The sequence below is a fragment of the Rhynchophorus ferrugineus genome, unplaced genomic scaffold (genome assembly GCF_030347505.1).
Source record: "Rhynchophorus ferrugineus isolate W39M unplaced genomic scaffold, kcgeb_rfMv2 rfM2, whole genome shotgun sequence".
NCBI lineage: Eukaryota > Metazoa > Arthropoda > Insecta > Coleoptera > Curculionidae > Rhynchophorus > Rhynchophorus ferrugineus.
The window spans coordinates 53,245,228-53,266,321 of record NW_027472581.1 but is presented as its reverse complement, the minus strand read 5'-3'; the positions used below and the strand labels follow the sequence as shown (position 1 = coordinate 53,266,321).

Genomic DNA, 21,094 nt, shown 5'->3' with positions numbered 1-21,094 from the left:
TCGATATATCGATATATTGGTCAAAAAAATTTCGCCCAAAAATCTCGATATTTTTTCGTCAACACTAGTTTGTAGCTGACAACCCTTCGTATCGAGTGCACATGTCATATTTCACCTTAATGTTTATCATTGCTATCAATTATCACTATTGCCGGCTTCGTTGGCGCAGTGGTCAAGGCGACAAGACGGGACTTGTTGCGATAGTCACCGGTTCGAATCCGGTTGGGGCATGGATGTACTTTATGCTTGTGATTGTAAATTTCTTTATAGGTAACAGGGGAAAATCCGATAAGCAATAACCATCCCGGTTATGCCAGTAATCAGGCTGGTTAAGACCGGATGTCTTTTGGGATGGTCTCTAAGTTGGTCACTGACCAGTCCGTAGGATTAATGCCGAGGACTGTGCTAGTTTTATTTTAGATAGACCCACTTCTGCTATTTCCAAAATTTAAATAGACGAAAATATAATACATTATAAAATCAGGAAGCTAATGCTTTAATAATATTTTATTATGCGTTTGCAAATATTTCCAATTGTCAAACGGTGTAATTAAGTGATAAATTAATTAAGGTGTAATTTCAGTTGCTTTTCTTTAATTAAAATATCTCTTAAAATAAATTAATTCCGAGTAAAACTGATATTCTGTTAGAACAGATTGTGTAGAATCGATTTGGTGAAGGTGTTTGGGCAATTAAAATACTGGATTCAACTGAGTCACTCTCTATTTATTTCAACAAACATCTCGGTCAATGCTCCAACACAAAATGAATCAAAATGGCGGCATCTTGATCCTGTCCGGATGGCATTAGTACGAGCATGCGCCATAGCGTTTATTATAATTTACAGGAAACTACTTTAATATCGACTATGCAACCATATATACATCGTCAGAGGACGTCAGATGTAGGCGCATCCACCCAATTATTTATATATCCAACATTCGGCCATCCTGACTTGGCAGCGTCCTCGCAAGACTTCACTCCGGCTGCTTTTGGAACATTGTGGTTGGTGGTTTTGGTCTTTCTATAATGGAAACATAGTCTTTACTACATGATCTATTAAAATGTCTTACCTTGATGATTTTTTCCTTCATTGCTTCATTTTATACCTTCCACGCAGTTTGCTTCATAACTTCTGTGAAGTCAATTTTATACCTTTTGGCTGAACTGCAGTCAATGCCTTCGGTGAGGTTCAACTGCTAGTCTCCATTTTAACTTCTCTGTATGACCTGCATTATGTGCTTCTTCTTCTGCTATTTTTCTAACGAACCTTATAATTAATATCCTTTTGCATTTGATATTTAGAATTTTACATCCAACAATAGTCTTAATTATTTACTTGAAATAATTACTTTGCCAATTTCCACATTGTTTAATAGCTTTGCACCTTTATATTCTCAAGTTCTACTTCGATCCCAAAAACTATATTTCTTGTTTCGTTTTTTGTTTTCCAACTAAATATTATTTTAATTACATTTACTGCAATATTTTATAACCTTTTGAAACTTTATAACCAATAAAACTATCCAACAACTACAATATTATCCTTTTCAATGTTCACCTCAACTGAACAATCGAACTCATGTTTGCTATATACTTATTATTTACTTTACCCAACTATAAACTGTTTATACTTATTGTTGTTCTGTAAACCTTTGTTGTATTTTACTTTCACACTATTCTTATTCATGTATTTCATTGCTTGATTTCTATTTTGATCATTTATTGCCTTTTAATTGTATATATCTGCCTATTTACTGGTCTGGTTTCATATGACTATTGTTCTTCATCACTATGTTCTTAATAGATTTATTTAATATTCCATGTATTTATTAAAACATACACATTCTTGTGTTTGCATTTAAAAATTAATTTATTCTCTGATTAATTGCTGTCTTATAACAAAAGTTTTGTAAGTTCTTGTTATGTTCCCTGCATTTCGATCATAAATGTTACAGAATTATATTGAATGTATGTATATACTATAATTTTTAAATTTATAACTCTAAAATTTTAATTTATATCCCTAGTGTTTACTTATGATTATATCTATCATGATCATGTCAAAAGAATTATTGCTGAAAGTAGGTGATTTCTCCAACAGAAAAGTTGTTAATTCAGGTTAAAATCATGCATTCTTTCAAAGATACAACCTTTAAACTCATAATAATCTCAAGCCATATCTAAATATAAAATTCATGCAAATACAATTAGCACATTCATTAGATTTAAGAAGGTTGTTTTGCTATCTTTTTTTTATGTTAATTATATAATATTCCATTCCAGGAAATCACCAAAATTAAAAGAATTTGGATTAGCTTACATTAGATAAATTAAGTTATAAAACTTTTTGTTTTGTTTAATTCTCAATTATTTAACTTATTTAATTAATTTATAGATAATTTGAGAAATGAAAATATTTTATTTTAATCATTTGCTATTTTATATATTTGTAACAAAATATAAACTATACAATTGCTGTATTTTCAATATCAATAGTCATATTCAAGATTATTATTAAATTAGACTACCATTTTGATTTTATTCCCAAAATATTTTAAATTTTCTGAACTAAACTATCTATTTGAAGCCTTTATTTGTATTCATTTGTACAAACTATTCACACATTGAGATGATCTGTTGTCAACCCTAACTTTGAATTAAAATTAATCAACTTCAAAATTTTGTCAAGAATGTTATTACAGCAGTACAATGTTGTCCGAAAATTTTATAATCTTGCACTTTATAACATTTCTTTCGTCTGAGGGTTAAAAATATGTTCTTTGAAGATTTATTTTAAAATTCTCAGAATGTATTATAATAATTAAAATGTATTGATATTACCCAAAGATACATAGTGTTTATAGGAAATATTACCATTATGCTACAATTGAGCTTCTATTAATTAAATTCAAACAAAAATGAAATTTACATTTAACTTGAAATATAGCAACATTATTATTTAACATAATTTACCCTATGACTTTATTACCTAATTTTGCTGAAATTATTTAGCGACTAATCAGATTATCGTATTAAATATGTATTTTAATGAATTATGTTTGTTTTTAAATTGAATCGTCATAATTGGTATGTTTGTTGATTGCAAATTATTTAAATCTTGTTTGAAATTACTAAAGTCTATTGTTTCTAATTTTAACATGGAATTTAAAATAGTAATCTTGGATGTTAAAAATATCCCGATTCCTAATTTTTTGTTATTATATACTAATTTTGGCTTATTTAATAACAATGGTTACCTTACCCCTATCTGCATCTTACAAAGTTAACTGTGTATTAATTTGCTGTTTACCGTGAGAAGATCTTCAAAAAATATTCTTCCAATAGGTCTGCTTCTGTGTTAATGCTGTTGGTTCCTTCTTTTCTTGTGTCCATGTAAATTTTGCAGAACAGCCGATGTATTATTTCCTAACCTCTATCTACTTTTCTATATTAATGTACTCGAAACAAAATACTAATTAGCTTTAATCCAAACTCATGTGGATTTACTACTTATACTACCAAACCAATGATTTCTAGTATTCTCTCACCTTACAAATTTTGTGCACATTAATAGGATGTCTATCTTACTTGCATCAATTTTGTGTACTGGTAATACTTAATGCTTGTGCTTGCTACTGACTTGCTTCTAAAACCTAGCCATTGTTGATGTCTTTTACTGATCACATGATTGACTTTGTAACTACTTGATTTTGTTTTTGAACAGCCTGTTTGTTTATGTCCACATTATGGTGGCCCGTTTGTTGAATTTTTGCTTATTAATAACCTGTGTATTGACATTCGCCATATTGGCAACATGTGTAATTCTAGAGATTTTGTTTACTAGTTTTGTTACTGTTTGATTACTACTTGATTTTCTATGATTGCGACTTTTGTTGTGTTTGGCTGTTTGATGACATCCACCATATTGGCAGCATGTGTGTTTATTGAGGTTTTGTTTACTAATTTTGATACTGCTTAATTACTACTTTCATCACTACTTTGATATAAACCTTATTGGCTGTATATTTACTGAAATTTTGTTGATAGTTCTTCATCTTGATGGCTCGTTTGTTGACAACCACCTTGCTAGCGGCTTGTCTACTATTCTTCATAATCTTGATAGCTGGTTTGTTGACCTTTACCTTATTACCAGCTGGTTGTTAACATACATTTTGGTGTACCCCTTTTAGACGCTTATTTGTCAACATGGCAACTTGTCTGAGGCCAGATGTCTAGTTGGCGATAGCTACTGGTTTCCCCCTAATGATGGCAATCTGATTTCTAACACCCATTAGGTTGGCATGACTGTTGCTGCTGTTCTCGATGTTAGTGGTCTAATTGCAGACAACTATCTTGTCGGTCTGGAAGCTAATACTCACTCTAATAATGCTCTGATTTCCAATGTCTATCTGATTGCCGTGCGTGCTGTTGGCCCCGTGTGGGTAGCCTGACTGCAGACATTCATCTGGTTGTAATGAATGATGCTGCCCCTATGTCGGTGGCCTGACTGCAGATATTCAACTGGTACGCTTGGCTGTGCGTGTTCGCTGGGGTGTCTGCTTGGAGGTTCTGCGGATATTCGTCTTGTCAACCTAGATGTTAATACTCACTGTAATCGTGGCCTGATAGACTATCTGTATTAGTTGCGGATGCCTCTGTGATGGTGGTCTGACTGTAGACCTCAATCTGATTGTTCTAACTGCTGCTGTCGGCCATGGTGAAGGCCTGATGGCGGACAAACTTCTTGTTCGTATGACTGCATGCATCCCCTGTGATGGGGGACTGGCTGCCGACATTCATGTGAATATCGTGACTGCTATTGTCGTCCGTAGTGGAGACCTGGCTGTAGACGTTCATAAAAACGTCGCTTGCCATGGCCACCGGTTGGATGCCCCCCCTTGCGCTGGCACTCTGGTTGTAGACGTTCATAGAAACGTCGCTCGTGATGGCTACTCGTTAGTTGGCCCCTCTTGCTAGCAGACTGGTTGTAGACGTTCATGGAACGTCACTCGTGGTGGCAACAGGTTGGTTGACCACTCTCTTGCAGGCAGCCTTGTTGTAGACGTTCAGGGAACGTCACTCGTGGTGGCAACCAGTTGGTTGACCCCCCTCTTATAGGCGGCCTTGTTGTAGATGTTCATAGAAACGTCTCTGATGATGGTGGCCGATTGGCTGGCCCCTGTTTGGTTAGTACCCTTTATATTGGCGGCTAATTTGCTGTCGCTTGCATTAGTGACTCTAGTTGTTGTTCATCTCGTTGGCGTACCCCACATAGGTATGTACCTGCTGCAAGTTTTCCCGCTGTGTCACTGTACTTGGTGATTCTGTAGTGGTCTCTTGGATGGGACCGATGGCTCCACAAGGTTGATGGTTCGTACGTGTGTCCACCTTGGTTGGCTGCACGTCTGCTGCGTGGCCTCTGTTTAATGGACTGCCCAGTGTGGCCCCCAGATTGGTGGGACGCTCATTGTGGTCCTTCCTGGTTGATGGAACGCTCGTTGTGGCCCCCTCAGGTTGACGGCCAGCTCTTTGTGGGCCCCCCATGTTGGTGGACACCTCGTTGTGGACCTTCTAGGTTGAAGGAACGCTCGTTGCGGACCCCCCAGGTTGGTGGGAAGCTTGTTGTGGTGGACCTTCTAGATTGAAGGAACGCTCGTTTTGGCCCCAGGATGGTGGGCTGCTCGCTGTGGATTTCTCGGGTTGACGTCACACCTGTTGTGCGACCGTCAGGTAGGCAGCAAGCAGGCTGCAGGGCCCTTGAATAGCCTGCACGCTGACTGCAGACCCCAGGTAGACGGCACGCTGGTCGCATGGCCGTCAGGTAGGCAGCATGCACGTTGTGGGCCCTTGGATTGGTGGTATGCATGTAGCGAACTCCCCAAATTGGTCGGACTCTTGTACGGATTCCCCAAGTGGGCGGCAGACTTGTTGTGGTCCCCCAAACTGGCGGGACGAGAACCTTCAAATAGGCGGCTCGCGTGTTGCGGCCCCTAGATTGGCGAGGCTCATGTCGTGGAACAACCAGGTTGGTGGATCGTTTGTCATGGCTCCCCAGATTGACGTCGATCTTGTTTACATACCTGATACTAAGTTTGCGAACTCGTGGTGAACTTCCAGTGGCACCCCTCTCGTTGGTGTACCTCGTACTATCTCTCATGATGCAGGCCTAGTTGGCGCCCGTCCTGTTGATGTACCCCTTCCTGCCTCTCATCATGCAGGACTGCTAGGTGGCGTCAATCTTGTTGGTATACCTGGTGTTGTCTTTCGCTATAGCGAACTTGTGTAGTTCACCATGTCTGTGGCCTACTAGTTGCGAGTTGTATCACAGGTTATTGTTCTCTATGTAGACAGCTAATTCGCTGTTCCACATCATGCCGACTTGCTGGTGTACCAAGCCGGCTGAAAATATTATGACATAAATTTGTGGTTTGCAGATTATATAAGGTTAGTTATTTAACTTCAACTATTATCGTTTTTCAATCTTAGTTAAATTGTTTTGAATTCAACAACTAGTAATCCTTTCTATAGCTTCTGTATGTAATATATGTAATATTGAGAAGCTAATGTTTGAAGTTGAGTTTAGCATGTACGATTAAAATATAATAGCCGGCTTGGTGGCGCAGTGGTAAAGGCGATGGGATGGTCCACCTACTGTTGCGATAGCCGCTGGTTCGAATCCTGCTGGGGCATGGTCGTAAATTTATGTTTGTGATTGTTTACTATTTGTGAATGTTCTAGGCAAGAGTGTGAATGTATCCGACAAAGAAAATTATCCCAGTCATGCCGGTAACCAGGCTGGGTAAGACCGGATGTCTTCTGGGATGATTTCTAAAGTTGGTCACTCGCTAGTCGGTAGGCTTAATGCTGAGGACCGTGGCTCGGAGCCCACGTTAAACTTTAGGCCTAGTCCTGATAAACCCATAGTTGGTAAAAGGAGACTTTAATAATTGATAAAAAAATATAATAATAAAAAATTTAAAAAAAAACAAAAAAATTGAAATATTGAAGTGCTAATGTTTGAAGTTAAGTTTAGCATGTACGATTAAAATATAATAAAAAATAAATAAAAAAAAAGAAAAGTTAAATTAAATAAAATAAAAAAAAAATAAAAATAAAAAAAATGTTTGCGTGGTAAAAAACGTTTCAGCACTGTAGCTGATGGCAACTGCTTTGCCACTGATGTTCTTGAACGTGGGCGACGGCATTTTGCTTTGCTACTGAACCAAAAAAAAAGGTGAAAGTTGAAATATTTTTCGCCACCACCCCATTTAAAATAAAAATAATTAAATCCTACCTCAATATCTCGAAGTATTGAAATCATTTCTGAATTATTGAAATGACGATTTTGATTTGATGTTATGTCTTAAGTCTGTCTTAAGGCAAAAGTATGTTTCGCCAAAGATTCTTTTAGTCCTTTTTGTTTCGTAGCCTAACTAGAAGATTAGATAATTGGAAATCGAATTAAATTGTCAGAATGGCCGTGTGAGCACACGCCGTTTATTGGCGGTAAGCAGTTGGGATGCGGCCTCCTTTGAATATTCCAAGAAATATGGACATCCCCTCCCCACACCTAATAACGTTGAGCGGCCGCCAAATCAGGGCAGTCTTGGTACGAAGATGGCCTGAGAACGAAGGAAGAGTGCTAATTAATGGGCAACTGAATGATTTTCTGAACTGGCTTCTCGAATAAACCATAATAAAATCCAGTAATTTTATTATAAAAACCACGTGCCCAGCCTCCATTCTCACATGTAGATATATCTATAGTAGAATACATTATCTATCATTTGCTTTACGGTTATAATTATGACAGAAAGGAAGTCCTGCGGTTAAAAGCAATACAATGCTGAATAATTAATGCATAAAGATACAATTGTTTTGTATTAGTGCCCAAAATAGTCAGGTAATAGTGATTAATAGCAGGTTCCTAATTCAGAAGGAATTAATTATTATAATTTTAGATAGTTCAGATGTCTTGAAGATATATTGCAAATGTTAAAACATCATATAGTAGAAAAAATAGATTTATTAAATATATTTGGAATTTATGAAGGAAATGCGGCCTAATGTTTAATACGTCCTATTGGTATTCGTTATATTTATAACATTTTAAATGTGATATTTCCTTCATTTTTTTTTACATATTTGCATATTAGAAAAACAATCTCGAATTAGTAAGAATAATGATTTTTTATTAGATTGCAAAACAAAATGAGTTCAAGAATACGAAATTGTACGTACACTACTGTCAATGAGGAATATCAAATAAGTTTGCATCTAATAAGAACTATGATGCTACTGTTAGTGGACAATATGAAGTTTATGTTTATGACTACTGATTACGTCCAATAATGCCAAAAAAATTTACTTGAAAAAATAACTTTGAAGTAATTTAAATAAAAACTCCTGGAATGAGAAGTACTTTTGAAAACAAAAGAAATTTAAATTTGGAGAATAATATAGATAATGAAAATAATGCTAGCAATGATAGGAAGGAAAGCTTAATTTCTTATAATGGAGGATCATACTATCCCTTTAAGGTCTTTACTCTTAATTCCTCCATGACTTACAGGAGTAAATTATTTCATGGACAAGTAAACAATTATTTCAAGGTAAGTTTTTTGTTTAATCTCTCTAATTTATATTTTATTTTAAATTTAACACAAAACAAAGAAGTTGCAACAAATAGGTCAAAATCGGTTATAATTATTATACCTTTTAATAGATATCTAAAACTATCGATTTTTTGAAGGCAAGTGTTTCTCCAATATCTTAAAGCCATTAAAATCATTCAGAATTAAGTCGCCTATGAATACTGTCAAAATGCTGAAGCATCTATCACTTGTAAAAAGGAACGGCAAAGACTTCACTCTTAAGATCAAGTAATAACAGAAAAACAATGTATATAGGTAAGTAAATACATTTTCACAAGAATATTTTAATTAAATTTTAGTCTATTAAATCCAACAAAATCCCATTAAGATTGTAAAAATGTAATTTTTTTAGTTTTTAAATCTTCATCTACAAGTACAAGTACTAGTTTCTAAAAAAAGATATTAGCTTATTAAAACAGGTATTGGCCAAAGATAAAAATGAGAAGGTATCTATGAAAAGTGAAATTTTAATTTGCCATTTAAAGAGCCTTACTCGTATTTACAACCATCGATACTTTTGTGTAGAGAATATCGAAAAATATTGGTTCAAAAATATCATTATATTGTCGAAAAATATCGATATTTTTCGGCATCCTTATACCTGCATAAACAGTTGGAAAGCGTCTTTAACCTCAGATATTACTTTAATTTTTTGGGCTTTAACCTAACATTTTCGTTATAAATTTAAAAAAACGTACAAATTTTATTAAAGAAATTATAGCTTTCTCTTTATGGACAAAATGGAGACACAATCTCAAGTGTTATCAACTTCCTTAGAAAATAGGTATATTTGTGTGTTCTATATTAGAAACAGGGAATTTAAAGAGAATAATATAATTTTAGACTCGGTAAATGTGAAGTGTGCGATTTTCATGAAGCAAAGTACACATGTCCCAAATGCGAAGTAAAGACATGTTCTCTTAAATGCAATAAAATCCACAAATTGGAAGTAGAATGTGATGGACAAAGGGACAGAACAAAATTTATTTCTCTAAATAAATTTTCAAATATGGATTTATCAAGTGATTATAAATTATTGGAAGAAATATCTAGAAATATTGCTACAGTTAAGAAGAATTTTGGAAAAAGAGGAGATACACGTGTTATTCCTCCAGTTAGTTATAATGAAATAATCATTATATATCACTTTTTAGAATTTCCTAATTTCAGCATTTGTTTAAGTTGCGTCTTGCAGCTAAAGATAGGAGAACTACATTAAAATTTCTGCCATATAAGTTTGAAAGACATTGTAATAATACTACACAGTTAAATTTTAAAACAAAATTAATTTATTGGCACATAGAGTGGGTGTTTGTAAATGCAGAGTTACTGAAACTTAGTGAAAAGAAAGTTATAGAATCAGATAAAATTGGATCAGTCTTGAATAAGTTTTTGTTTGCTCAAGGTGATGCAGATATAATAGAGAAGTTAAAATTTTATAGAGCAGCAGACATGAGTGGAATAAAATTACTTTTAAAAGCTGAACAAAAAAAGGGTAAAAAGTTTTTTGAGCTGGATCCCAATATGAGGCTTACTGAATGCTTTGCAAAAAAACTCATTATTGAATATCCAACCATACATGTGGTTTTAAGGGATCATAGCAGTGGATTTGATATAATTGATTCAGGTAATTTCAATTTACTAATCAAGAAGTTTCTTTCAGCCACTAGCTTGTTTATAAAAATATGCTTTTTATTGATAGTAGATTTGAATTCATTATTGTTTCATATTTAGATGAAGAAGGTGAACATGAAGATGATCTCCCTCAAGGACAAGGAGTCATTGAGAAACTTATTAGTAAGGCAGAAAGTGATGACAGCATTTATAATTCTCTTAAAAATTTGCTATTTATTAATGATTATTCAGATGAGGAAATGTCTGAATAATTTTTTTGTTTTTTCTCCTGTAGGTTTTTCTTGTTAAATGGAATTTATATTGATTTGTTGTAAGAATAATAAATTATAATTTTGTTAAAAAATATGTTTCATTTCAAAAATTAAACAATATCAAATATCAATAATTTATTATAAAAAATACAATAATTCTAACATACAAAAAGCATACCACCATATAATTACAGTTTTAATGTTATTAAACAACAGAACTAAACATTCAGGAAATAATTTATTTACACATTTGCTTGAAGCCTACATTTAAAAATGATATTCTTTACAATACCCAGAAATATAAGAAAATTACAAACATCACAATACCACCTACTGCTGCTTTTACATACATTGATTTTGTATTTAGGTAAGTTGCATCTTTTTTATATTTCTGTGTTAGCATGGATAAATTTTGTGTCTTCATATCTAGCTCTGGAAGATTTTATTTTATATCTATTTTTATTCAAATAAATTAAAATTTACCTGAAAGTACTGTCCCTCTTTGTAGTACATCATCAATATTTTGTACCATAATTCTTTGGACATCTTGTAACTGATTGTTAATAACATTTAAGTTTCTCCTAGATCTACTATCTGCAAATTGTTTTTTTGCTTTCTGAATATATGTATCAAACTCAATAAATGTATAAGGCCTTGTAACAGTATTTACTTTTCTGCCATATTCTGAATGAAACTGTTGTGCTATATCCTCTAAATAAGAATATGCTAATCGTTTAGAAAAGTTTTTTTCACATAACACTAAATAGCAAACATCATATTCTATTAAATAGCTAAAATTTCGATAATTGTAGTTTTGTTACTTATGGAATATTAAAGATTAAACCACTGACTTACTGAAATAGGTATGGGCCCGTTTCAATAGTACATCTTGGTGGTGATTGGGGTCCTAATTTTCTAAATAACATTTTGGCCTGATTTTGATAGTCCATAATATTTCTTCCAGCCTGATATAAATTAAAAATACAATTCTATATAATAGGTCAGAACAAATATACCTGTTCGTCTTCTTGCATTGTAGCAGCTAATGGTAGTCCATCAGCCACCCGAGCAATCATTGTCATTAGAGCCATTATTTTATACTCTTAGTACAAATCTTCAGGATTTTAAAAATGGAAAAAAAATTAACATTTAAATACACGTCATCTTTACCAGTCAATACACGCATATCATAATGACAACATAAGTTCATCATCTTTTTCAGTTCTAGGCTCAGTATTTTCAGAAATATATTAATTTTCTAACCCGTAGTTCTAACTTTTAAGGTCACTAAAGAAGAAGACTTGACCATAACCAATGTTCTTTGGCCATAATGTTTACTGCTAACCTCAGTTTTTGTGTAAATAACTTGCTGTTTAGATCGTAAGGTTACTTTTATTACAAGTTAAATTTTATGGTTAAGGAAAGTTAAATCATATAATTTAATGTTTTAAATGTATTAATATTAGTAATTTGATACATATTGCAACAAAATGACTTCATTTGCTTTTAAGTTTAACAGTAATGCAAAACAACCTGTAGCGAAAGTTTTTAGAAAGAAATCGGTAGGCAGTAATGAGAATACAAAGAGTGTCAAAAATTATCTTATAAGGAATAGTGTAAAAGAAAGTAAAAGTGATGTAGATGATATAAACAAGAATGTGAAGGATACATTTAGGAAAAAAGGAAATATACATTTACAAAGTACTAATAAGGAATTTGAAAATACTGGAGAGAATTCACAAACATTTATTAAGAGGAAAAATAAAAAAGAAAAAACCGTTCCGCTGAAAATTCAAGAAAATACGGAACAAGGAAACCATTTGAAACAGCATTCTTTATTTTCAGAAAAATATAAAAATTTATATGTTAATATTAATATTAAAGGAAAATCTGTTATTGAGAAGGTATTCAGTGCTGGGAATCAGTTTAAGAGTCTTAATATTCATAAGCATATTTTATCAAATTTGGAGAAACACAATTTTAATATACTAACGAATGTTCAAGAGAAAGCTATTCCTACCGTTTTGGAAAGTCAGAATGTTTTAGTAAGTACTAATGTGTAATTTTTAATTATTATTTCTAAGTTAATATGTAGATTAGGTCACAAACTGGTTCTGGCAAAACCTTGGTTTATGCAGTCCCAATGTTAAATAGACTGGTTAATATCAATCCAAAAATACAAAGAAGCGATGGAGTGCAGGCTATAGTTGTTGTACCTACCAGAGAATTAGTTCTTCAAACAGTTGATCTGTTTAAAAAGTTAAATGTATGTTGTATTACATAAATATATATGTTTTATAAAATATTTTATTGAAGACTTTTCAATGGATAATAGTTGGTCATCTATGTGGTGGAGAAAATAGAAAAACAGAAAAAGATAGATTAAGAAAAGGAGTGCATATTTTAATTGGTACCCCAGGAAGGCTGCTGGATCATATTCTACATACCAGTGCTCTAAATATAAAGAAAGTTAATTGTCTAGTTTTAGATGAAGCAGACAGGTTATTAGATATGGGTTTTAAAAAGGATATTGTGAAGTACCATTGTTGCAAATTATTAATTTCTTTTTCTAATATTACATTGTTACAGGTTGGTTGAAGAATTGGATAACCAAACAAAATATTCTACATATGACCCATTAGCTCTACTTAAAAATAAGAGTGTTGAAAGCAAGGATAGTTCTGTAACAGTGACAATTAAGAGGCAATGTATGCTTTTATCAGCAACCTTATCAAAGGAAATTGCTGAACTAGCAGATTTTACGATGAAGGAGCATATATATATTGATGCTCTCGATGAAGCAGCTACCACAAATCCTGAGCATATGATTATACCAAATTCAGTAAAACAAGAATTTATCATTACTTTTGTGAAACATCGTTTAGTTATGTTATCAGCTCTTTTGATATCAAAGTCTAAGCAAAAAGATTGTAAAATATTTGTTTTTATGGCAACTAGCCATATGGTGGATTTTCATTATGAGTTATTGAAAAAGTACCTGTTGAAAATGCCTCAAAGTAGAGGAAAACTGAAAATGGGAGATGTAGTTTTGATGGAAAATTTTGCTGAAGAGCAGAGTGATGATGAAGAGGATGCTTTGGATATTGAATTATTTAAGCTTCATGGGTCTATGGACCAAAGTGTTAGGAAGGAAGTTTTTATGGGGTTCAAAAAGGCTAAAAGAGGCGTGTTGTTGTGTACAGTAAGTAGATTATAATTTTATTTTTTAAAATCTTTATTTCATCATTTAACCATAACCATTAATTCACAGCCGACGCTCGAAGTGTTTCATGATTTCGAACATGGAGTACTTCCAGCCAGATTTTTTTTTATTAATCTCTTAGAACATCAATGGCGAGTGCATTGGGATGCACTAATAGTCTTTGAGAGTTTATTCTGGAACCTCTGGAGGATATCTATGTTAGATTTGCTAGTAGTACCCCACAGTTCAATACCATAGACCCAAAGGGACCTAAGTATTGACTTATAGTGCAAAACCTTGTTATCTAATGATAATTTAGATTTACACCCCATTAGCCAGTACATTTGGTTTAGTTTAAGCCCAAGCTGTTTGCGTTTTGTAACTACATGTTTTTTCTATGTCAAACGTCGATCCAAATGCATTCCCAGATATTTAACGTTCTCTGATTGCAGAAGTTCATAATTATTCAATTTTACAGAGGGACCTGTTCTTCTACAAAGGCTGAATGTGACATGCGTAGATTTTGTCTCTTTGATGTAGTCATTCGACTTTGTTAAGATGAAGTTGGAGGTTTCTTGTGGCTGATATTGGATCCTCGTGTGATGATAAAACCGCTGTATCGTCAGCATATGTTGTAACAGTAGTGTTTCTTGAGGTCGGTAGATCAGCTGTATACAATATATATATATATATATATATATATGATAGATATATGTATACAATAGATATAATATGTATACAATAGATATAACAATGGGCTAAGAGCACTGCCCTGCAGAACACCCGAAAGTATTAGGTATTGTATTCGTCACCCTGTTTAACAATAAAATGTCTGTGAGGTTCGATTTCAGCAGTTGAAAGTGCGTTTGGGGCAAAAGGTTTTTCAGTCCAATATGCAGTCTGGTGTGCCACACCTTGTCGAAGGCCTGTGAGAAATATTGAGAAATGCCCAGGTTTAAGAATCATAATGATTTGAGCCACTTTTCAAGTGCTAAGAAAGTAATTAAGTCTTAGCATGGCATTAAATATGAATGTTATTAATTTGATGCACTTTCCTGACAGCTCTTTTAAGGTTCTTCCAGTTATTACCTCTTCAGTTTTTTGATATGTCATGTGGCCTCTTGTATAGATTTTGTTATATTTTTTTGCTGCTATTTGTGTATCTCTTTCGATTTGAAGAGGTGAATTTAGAGATATTAAACTGTCTAATTTCTCTCTAAATAATGGCCAGTTGGTTTTTGTGTTATGCAAAGAAGGAGGTTTTGTTTTGTTGAGAATATATGAGTTCACTCTTATAATAACTGATGAGTGATCAGATGATATATCGAAGCATGATTCAGCTTTGCACGTTTTGGTGTCAATATTTTTTGTAACACAAAAGTCTATGGTTCGGGAATTTTATTTGTATCTGACGGGTAATATGTTGGCTCACCAGTAGAGATATGCTGTAAGTTATGTGCCTTCATTGCTTTGAACAATTCTCTTCCTTTTGCTGTTATTAATCTACAACCCCACATTACATGTTTTACATTGTAGTCTCATCCGGCAATGAATCTATTACCCAGCGTGTTAAAGAAACCGTGGTATTGTTCTCCCTTGTTGTTGTGTTTAAGTGGACAATAGGTAACACTGATTGTTAATGGCCCCTGCACTTCTTCAATGGTTACACTGGTGGTTTGTAAATATTCCTCGCTGAATTTCTCTCTTTCATAGTGTTTTATGTTTTCACGGATAATTATAGATGTGCGTCCATGTGCTTTATCGTATGGGTGTTTATTATATGGTTATACAACTTGTATTTCGGAATCCGTAAATAATTTCTATCCGTGGAATGTGTCTCGGATACCATTATGATATCAATATTTTATTCAAATAAGAACATTTTAAGCTCCCTGGTATGTTGCTGGAGTCCATTAGCATTCCAGACAGCATTTTGTATTTGCTGTAATGGCTATTAGTCATTAGACTGGCTTGGTAACGACGACAGTGAGTAAATTTATCATTGTACTCATTTGCTCCAAAAGTTTACCCATCATTTCCTCTAATTTACTAATTATACTTACAGGTTCAGTGGTGATTGGTGTTGTTTGCGTGTTAGGTTGGGTCTGACTGTTTGTTACTGCGTGTGCGTATGATATATGAGGATGTTGTATTGGTGCTTTAGGCGAGTTAAATGGTATGGGCTGTTTTGGTGGCTGTAAGTTTGCAACGCTTTATGGACTAGGCACCAGTTGTCATACAGTTGACGCATTTTACTTTATCGCCACTTGTTTTGCGCGTGCAATCATTGGTCGCATGCTCTCCTGCGAATTTCACACATCTATACAACTTGCGACAGTATGTTTTGGTATGCCGATATGCTTGAGATCTGGCGCATTGTGGGATGATTCTTTTTGTATATGGTGGCTTACATTTAATGACATTGTGGTTATTTTCTTTTGGCTTCAAATCAATATAAAACATTGGCAGTGGCTCCTTTGTTGCATGATGTTTAATATTATGTATATTTATAACTTCATGACCTTGTTCAGCTAGGGCTGTTTTAATTGTGTTTGAATCTGTGGCGTGATGTAGTCCTTTTATGACGAATTTAAAAGTTTTTTTGGACTTTGGTCGAAAAGTATGGTAATGCGTGTTTCTATCGTCCAATTCTCGTATTAAAATTTTGAAATATTCAGGGTCAAACATTTGAATCTTCATTGTTTCAGATCCAATTGTTTTTATTGTGTAATTATTACATATTGTCTTGATCAAGTCATGCAGATGTTTAACAACACCTACCTTATATATTGTTATTCTAGCACTTGGTTTGGAATTGCTTTTGGTTGGTTTTCTTTGTTGTTCTGGTTGTCTTCTGCCTCTTCTGTCAGGGCACTGAAACTGTTGTCTGTTTGGATGAGTTTTTGAAGCCAATAGTCGCTTATTTTCGCCTGTTGTGTTCTTCGAGACTTCTCAAGCGTTTTTTGTTTGTAACCATGTTCCATTCGTGCATTTGAGGGGTTTCACTTATTGGAAGTTTCGAATAGCGGATGATTCAATTGATAAATCGACAGAAAGGTATTGTGGATTAGCCATTATGTCTTGAAATTAACCGTACAGATACTTAATAGTTATACACTTAATAGTTATACACTTAATAGTTATTAAATGTTTAATTTAATTTTTTTTACGCGCGTCATATTTTACTCGCTCGATTTACCGTTCCGAAAATAAGAAAGAAAATTCCTAGAAGGTAGAGCCTTGCTTATAAAAAATAAATTTTAAATTTCACGTTCAATAGTTCACTTTTTAAATCACGTTCTCACCCTACAATGATTGAGACTCCAGCCAGAAATGAAGACTCTTTTGGACTACTTGTTTTTACTAAATACTTCATAACCATTTGTCATACACTGTTGCAATATATAATTTTTAGTCTTGATTATGCAAATTTTCAGATCTATATTCCCAAATAGTATAATAATCTGAGATCAGATTGGTTAAGGAGTTTATAGCATCATAGAGATAGACGCCATGTCTGTTAAATATATTTACACAATTACATCCATTATTATGTAGAAAGGTTCCTGACATACACTGGCTCAGGTAGCAAATGAATTTGACATATTGTTTCATAGAGATACATAGTTGGTGAATGCATTAAGTTAAATGAGAGTAAAATAATTTTCAAAGGGAACTTGTTCGGTTTTTAAAACTGCCCAAGAGAAGGAATTAGAATTGAGTAACGACAATCGAACCCTTTTCGTAATTTTGTATTCTTAAATTATTTTAAATTTACATGTGATATATAATGTTCAAAATTATTAAGGCAAAGAAGAATCAATAATTTCGCAGCATACCGTTTAAGTAAAAAATATGATTGAGGCAAATTGTGTGGGCAATCGTAGAAATCAATAGTAAACATTTTTATATAATGTATGGTTATTTAAAAGTCTTGTAGTGTAGAATATATCATTTCCGCTCATCATTGCAGTCAACAATCAATCGATTACGTTCACGGCAGTTCATATCAGGGCGGCAACCGAATTTCTATTGAAGACAAACTTCTAGCGGTCTTTTCTATAGCGCGACCAATTACGAGGAATCAGTGGGTATTCCTGCCTAACTATAAACTATCTAAATATTTTTCCATTTAATCGTGAAAATCATTAGCGTCCACTCGGTGCCGTTATGGATCGCGGAGGTAGCTAACCGCGGGCGGTCCAGATGCTCCTTTTTTGAATAAGGTATCAGCTTAATTGTTGCTGTCGATCAGGTCCGATCTTTTTCAGAGTAAGTGATAGTTATTGTTAACATTAATTGGCTAATGCTTTGTCGGTCCAGGTGAGATTTAGACCATTCTAATAGTGGTAAATTACAATTTATTTTGCCGCTTTTTTATTCTCTCTTTATCAGCTCGAAATTTTAATTAATACTTTGGTACATATTTATAAAAATAGAAGTGTTTTCAAAGCTCACAGTGTATTGTATGTGAGATTTTTATGTTTGTGTCAGTGGAATGTTTTTTCTTATCGTTTGTCCCGTGTAGAGACCGTCGCAATCCTGCAGCCAAACTTTGTAGATTTTTTGATTCTATATGACTTGATAATATATGAAGGAAATCTCAGTTAGCGACAACTGACGGATAACCTGTTATTGTAAATTTCTACAGCATCAACAAGGAAAAATGAAATTCAAATCAGTGCACATTTTAAGAATTAATACAGAAACCATATTCAGATTCCATAGTTTGAACATGTTTGCCGAATTAAATATAAATGAATTTCTTACAGATTTCTGTTGCGAAATCGATATTTTGAATGGAAGATGAAACAAGCGCCTCCGAGAAAATATATGTCATAAATCATCATGTCAGGTCATTTAGTCATACTAGGTCAGAACTGGCTGATTCAACAGTGGCGAGATTTAATCAAGAATATTGAGGTCTTACGGTATCAATTTCAGCATTTTTGTTTGTGAAGCAGACACTCTCGCCCAGCGCCGACTATGGATTTATCATTATATCATGATTGTGCTGATTTTGCTATGTGTATTGAAGTTTGACGATTGTGTTTACCTTGCCTGTGGTTCCTGTTATATATGGCAAGCTGTTCATCTTAAATTCTGAATTATTATTTTTTATTTCTATAATTCTTTTTATTTGTTCTGTATTGTTCTATATGACCCTATTGCGCGTTGTTCCGGTAGCCGGATGACCGAGCGTCCAAGCAATGGGCAGTATAGATTGTTAGTACAGTTTTGAAATTTTTCTATTATTTTGATGATTTTAAAAATACAATAAGAAAATGTGTTGTCCTTTTCAATTTTGATTTTTTTTTACATGTTTTCTTTTCTAGTCTGAATGACAATTATATAATTCATTATTTCGTTTAATAATTTATAAAAGCGTGCTAGAAATAATTTGTTTTTGTGTTTGTCAAAATTGAAAGATTATTTTTATTTTAATAAAATGAATTATATAGGAGATCGCTTAATAAACTGATTTTCTGCATGCCAAGTATATATAATATAGACATAAGAAATATTTATTGCATATATGCATATTAAAATAAAATGAATTAATCATATCTGACTTTGACTTAAACTGATTGAGTGGAATTTGTTGGCTATAATGTTAATTTTAGGATGTTGCTGCTAGAGGTTTAGATGTGCCAGAAGCCGACTGTATTATACAATATACTGGTCCTCAATCAGATGAGGATTATTTACACAGAGTTGGGAGAACCGGTCGAGCTGGAAAACCAGGCTCCGCCATTATTTTCCTTACACACGAAGAACAAGAATTCGTTAGTAGACTACAGGAACATAAAGTTTTGTACGTTCCACAAATTATTCGAAAACTATTTAAAGATAATTGTCATTATTTTAGTCTTCAAGAACATTCATCTAAGGATCTGTTAAGAAACCTTATGGTTTTTATGGAGGAACAAGATCAGGATCAGGCCACACTGATGTTACAACGAAGATATGAGACAGCAATAGCAAACAACAAAGATTTGCACAAGATGGCTTGTTTTGGTGAGTGTTGCGACAAGGCTAAATAGGTCTAGCAAGACACACGTGCTTTATGGGTAATTTATTTCGGAACGTTTTGGTGGGGTCCGAGATTTTCTTCCTAATGGTCTCTGTTTGTCGGGTATTAATGGACATTTGGCTCGGACATAAAAATACACTTTTCCCGAGATTGAACGCTGTTTCTGCGCGGACGTTAATCCGTTCCGGTTCGCAAGCTTGGGCCGGCATTTTGATCGATAATTTTTGATTATTTAAAGACGGTGTTGTGGAGATGAAGCTGAATAATCGATCATTCATAGCAGTATACTTGTTATGTCTTAAAAGTCATAATTAAATTAAATATCTTATTTAGAATATTATTAGTATTTATATGTCGACATATTTCTATTATAATTAATACATTTTTAGCATATTCCACGTGGGCAAGGTTCTATAGTTCTTTCCCCAACAAGCTTAAGTCTGTATTTAATTTTAAAAAGGCAAATTTAGGCCATTATGTGACGAGTTTCGGTTTGAAGGAGACGCCTACGTCTGTTGCCCGGATCATAAAAGGACAAACCAACAGAACAGAACCGAAAAGACTTAACAAGAAATTGGCAAATCATGGGTAAGAATTTTTATGACCTATTAATTGAGCATTTTTTATGTGATATTTTATTAGAGATAACGAGGAATTACGTAGACCTCTACAGAAGAGACCTATCAAATCTGTAAGCCTCACAACTTCAGAATTCTCGAGCGGTTTAGAGCCTGTTAAGAAGAAAAGGAAAAAGAACAATTTTGTAGATTGAACGTTGTTTTATTATGTGTTTTTGTTCAGATTTTCTTAATTTAAAGTTTGAAATATATAATATTTTTGAAAAATATGTAGAATTTCTAACCCCTAAACCTAAAATATATTTTATAAAGTGTATTTTAAAGTCCTTTTACCAACTAAGGGTTTATCTAGACTGGACCTACAGTTTAACGTGGGCTCCGAACTATGGTCCTTGGCATTAAGTCTACCGACTGGTGAGTGACCAATGTAGAAATCATCCCAGAAGACATCCGATCTTACCCAGCCTGGTTAGTGGTGTGACTGGGATCATTTTCATTATCGGATCTTGCACTCTTGTCTAGGACAACCACAAATATTAAACAATCACAAATATACATTTACGACCATGCCTTAGCAGGATTCGAACCCGTGACTATCGCACCAGTAGGTGGATCGTCCTGTCGCCTTTACCACTGCGCCAACCACCCCTAAAATATTAGCTTAAATAAATAATTTAAAAATATGTATTTAAATTAGAATGGAGATATTCTTAATAATCTCGTGTGGATGTGGTATA

The 21,094-nt window shown here is 33.7% G+C and overlaps 3 protein-coding genes across 3 annotated transcripts; 2 read left to right on the top strand and 1 right to left on the bottom strand.

Moving 5' to 3' along the window:
* The first annotated feature begins 9,283 nt into the window (after window positions 1-9,283).
* On the top strand, window positions 9,284-10,635 carry LOC143190099 (box C/D snoRNA protein 1). Its single transcript, XM_076394189.1, has 4 exons — window positions 9,284-9,441; window positions 9,501-9,771; window positions 9,828-10,284; window positions 10,392-10,635. Exons 1-4 carry the CDS (start codon window positions 9,389-9,391, stop codon window positions 10,541-10,543), a joined length of 933 nt encoding a protein of 310 aa, XP_076250304.1. The 5' UTR covers window positions 9,284-9,388; the 3' UTR covers window positions 10,544-10,635.
* A 30-nt stretch (window positions 10,636-10,665) lies between these two features.
* Sec22 (vesicle-trafficking protein SEC22) lies at window positions 10,666-11,740 on the bottom strand. Its single transcript, XM_076394190.1, has 4 exons — window positions 11,560-11,740; window positions 11,399-11,508; window positions 11,027-11,334; window positions 10,666-10,975 (listed from the first exon to the last, which is right to left on the bottom strand). Exons 1-4 carry the CDS (start codon window positions 11,632-11,634, stop codon window positions 10,827-10,829), a joined length of 642 nt encoding a protein of 213 aa, XP_076250305.1. The 5' UTR covers window positions 11,635-11,740; the 3' UTR covers window positions 10,666-10,826.
* A 122-nt stretch (window positions 11,741-11,862) lies between these two features.
* Window positions 11,863-20,624, top strand: LOC143190098 (putative ATP-dependent RNA helicase CG8611). The gene is made up of 8 exons (XM_076394188.1): window positions 11,863-12,588; window positions 12,639-12,809; window positions 12,860-13,080; window positions 13,133-13,745; window positions 19,370-19,560; window positions 19,615-19,763; window positions 20,169-20,367; window positions 20,422-20,624. Exons 1-8 carry the CDS (start codon window positions 12,034-12,036, stop codon window positions 20,549-20,551), a joined length of 2,229 nt encoding a protein of 742 aa, XP_076250303.1. The 5' UTR covers window positions 11,863-12,033; the 3' UTR covers window positions 20,552-20,624.
* The last annotated feature ends 470 nt before the right edge of the window (window positions 20,625-21,094 follow it).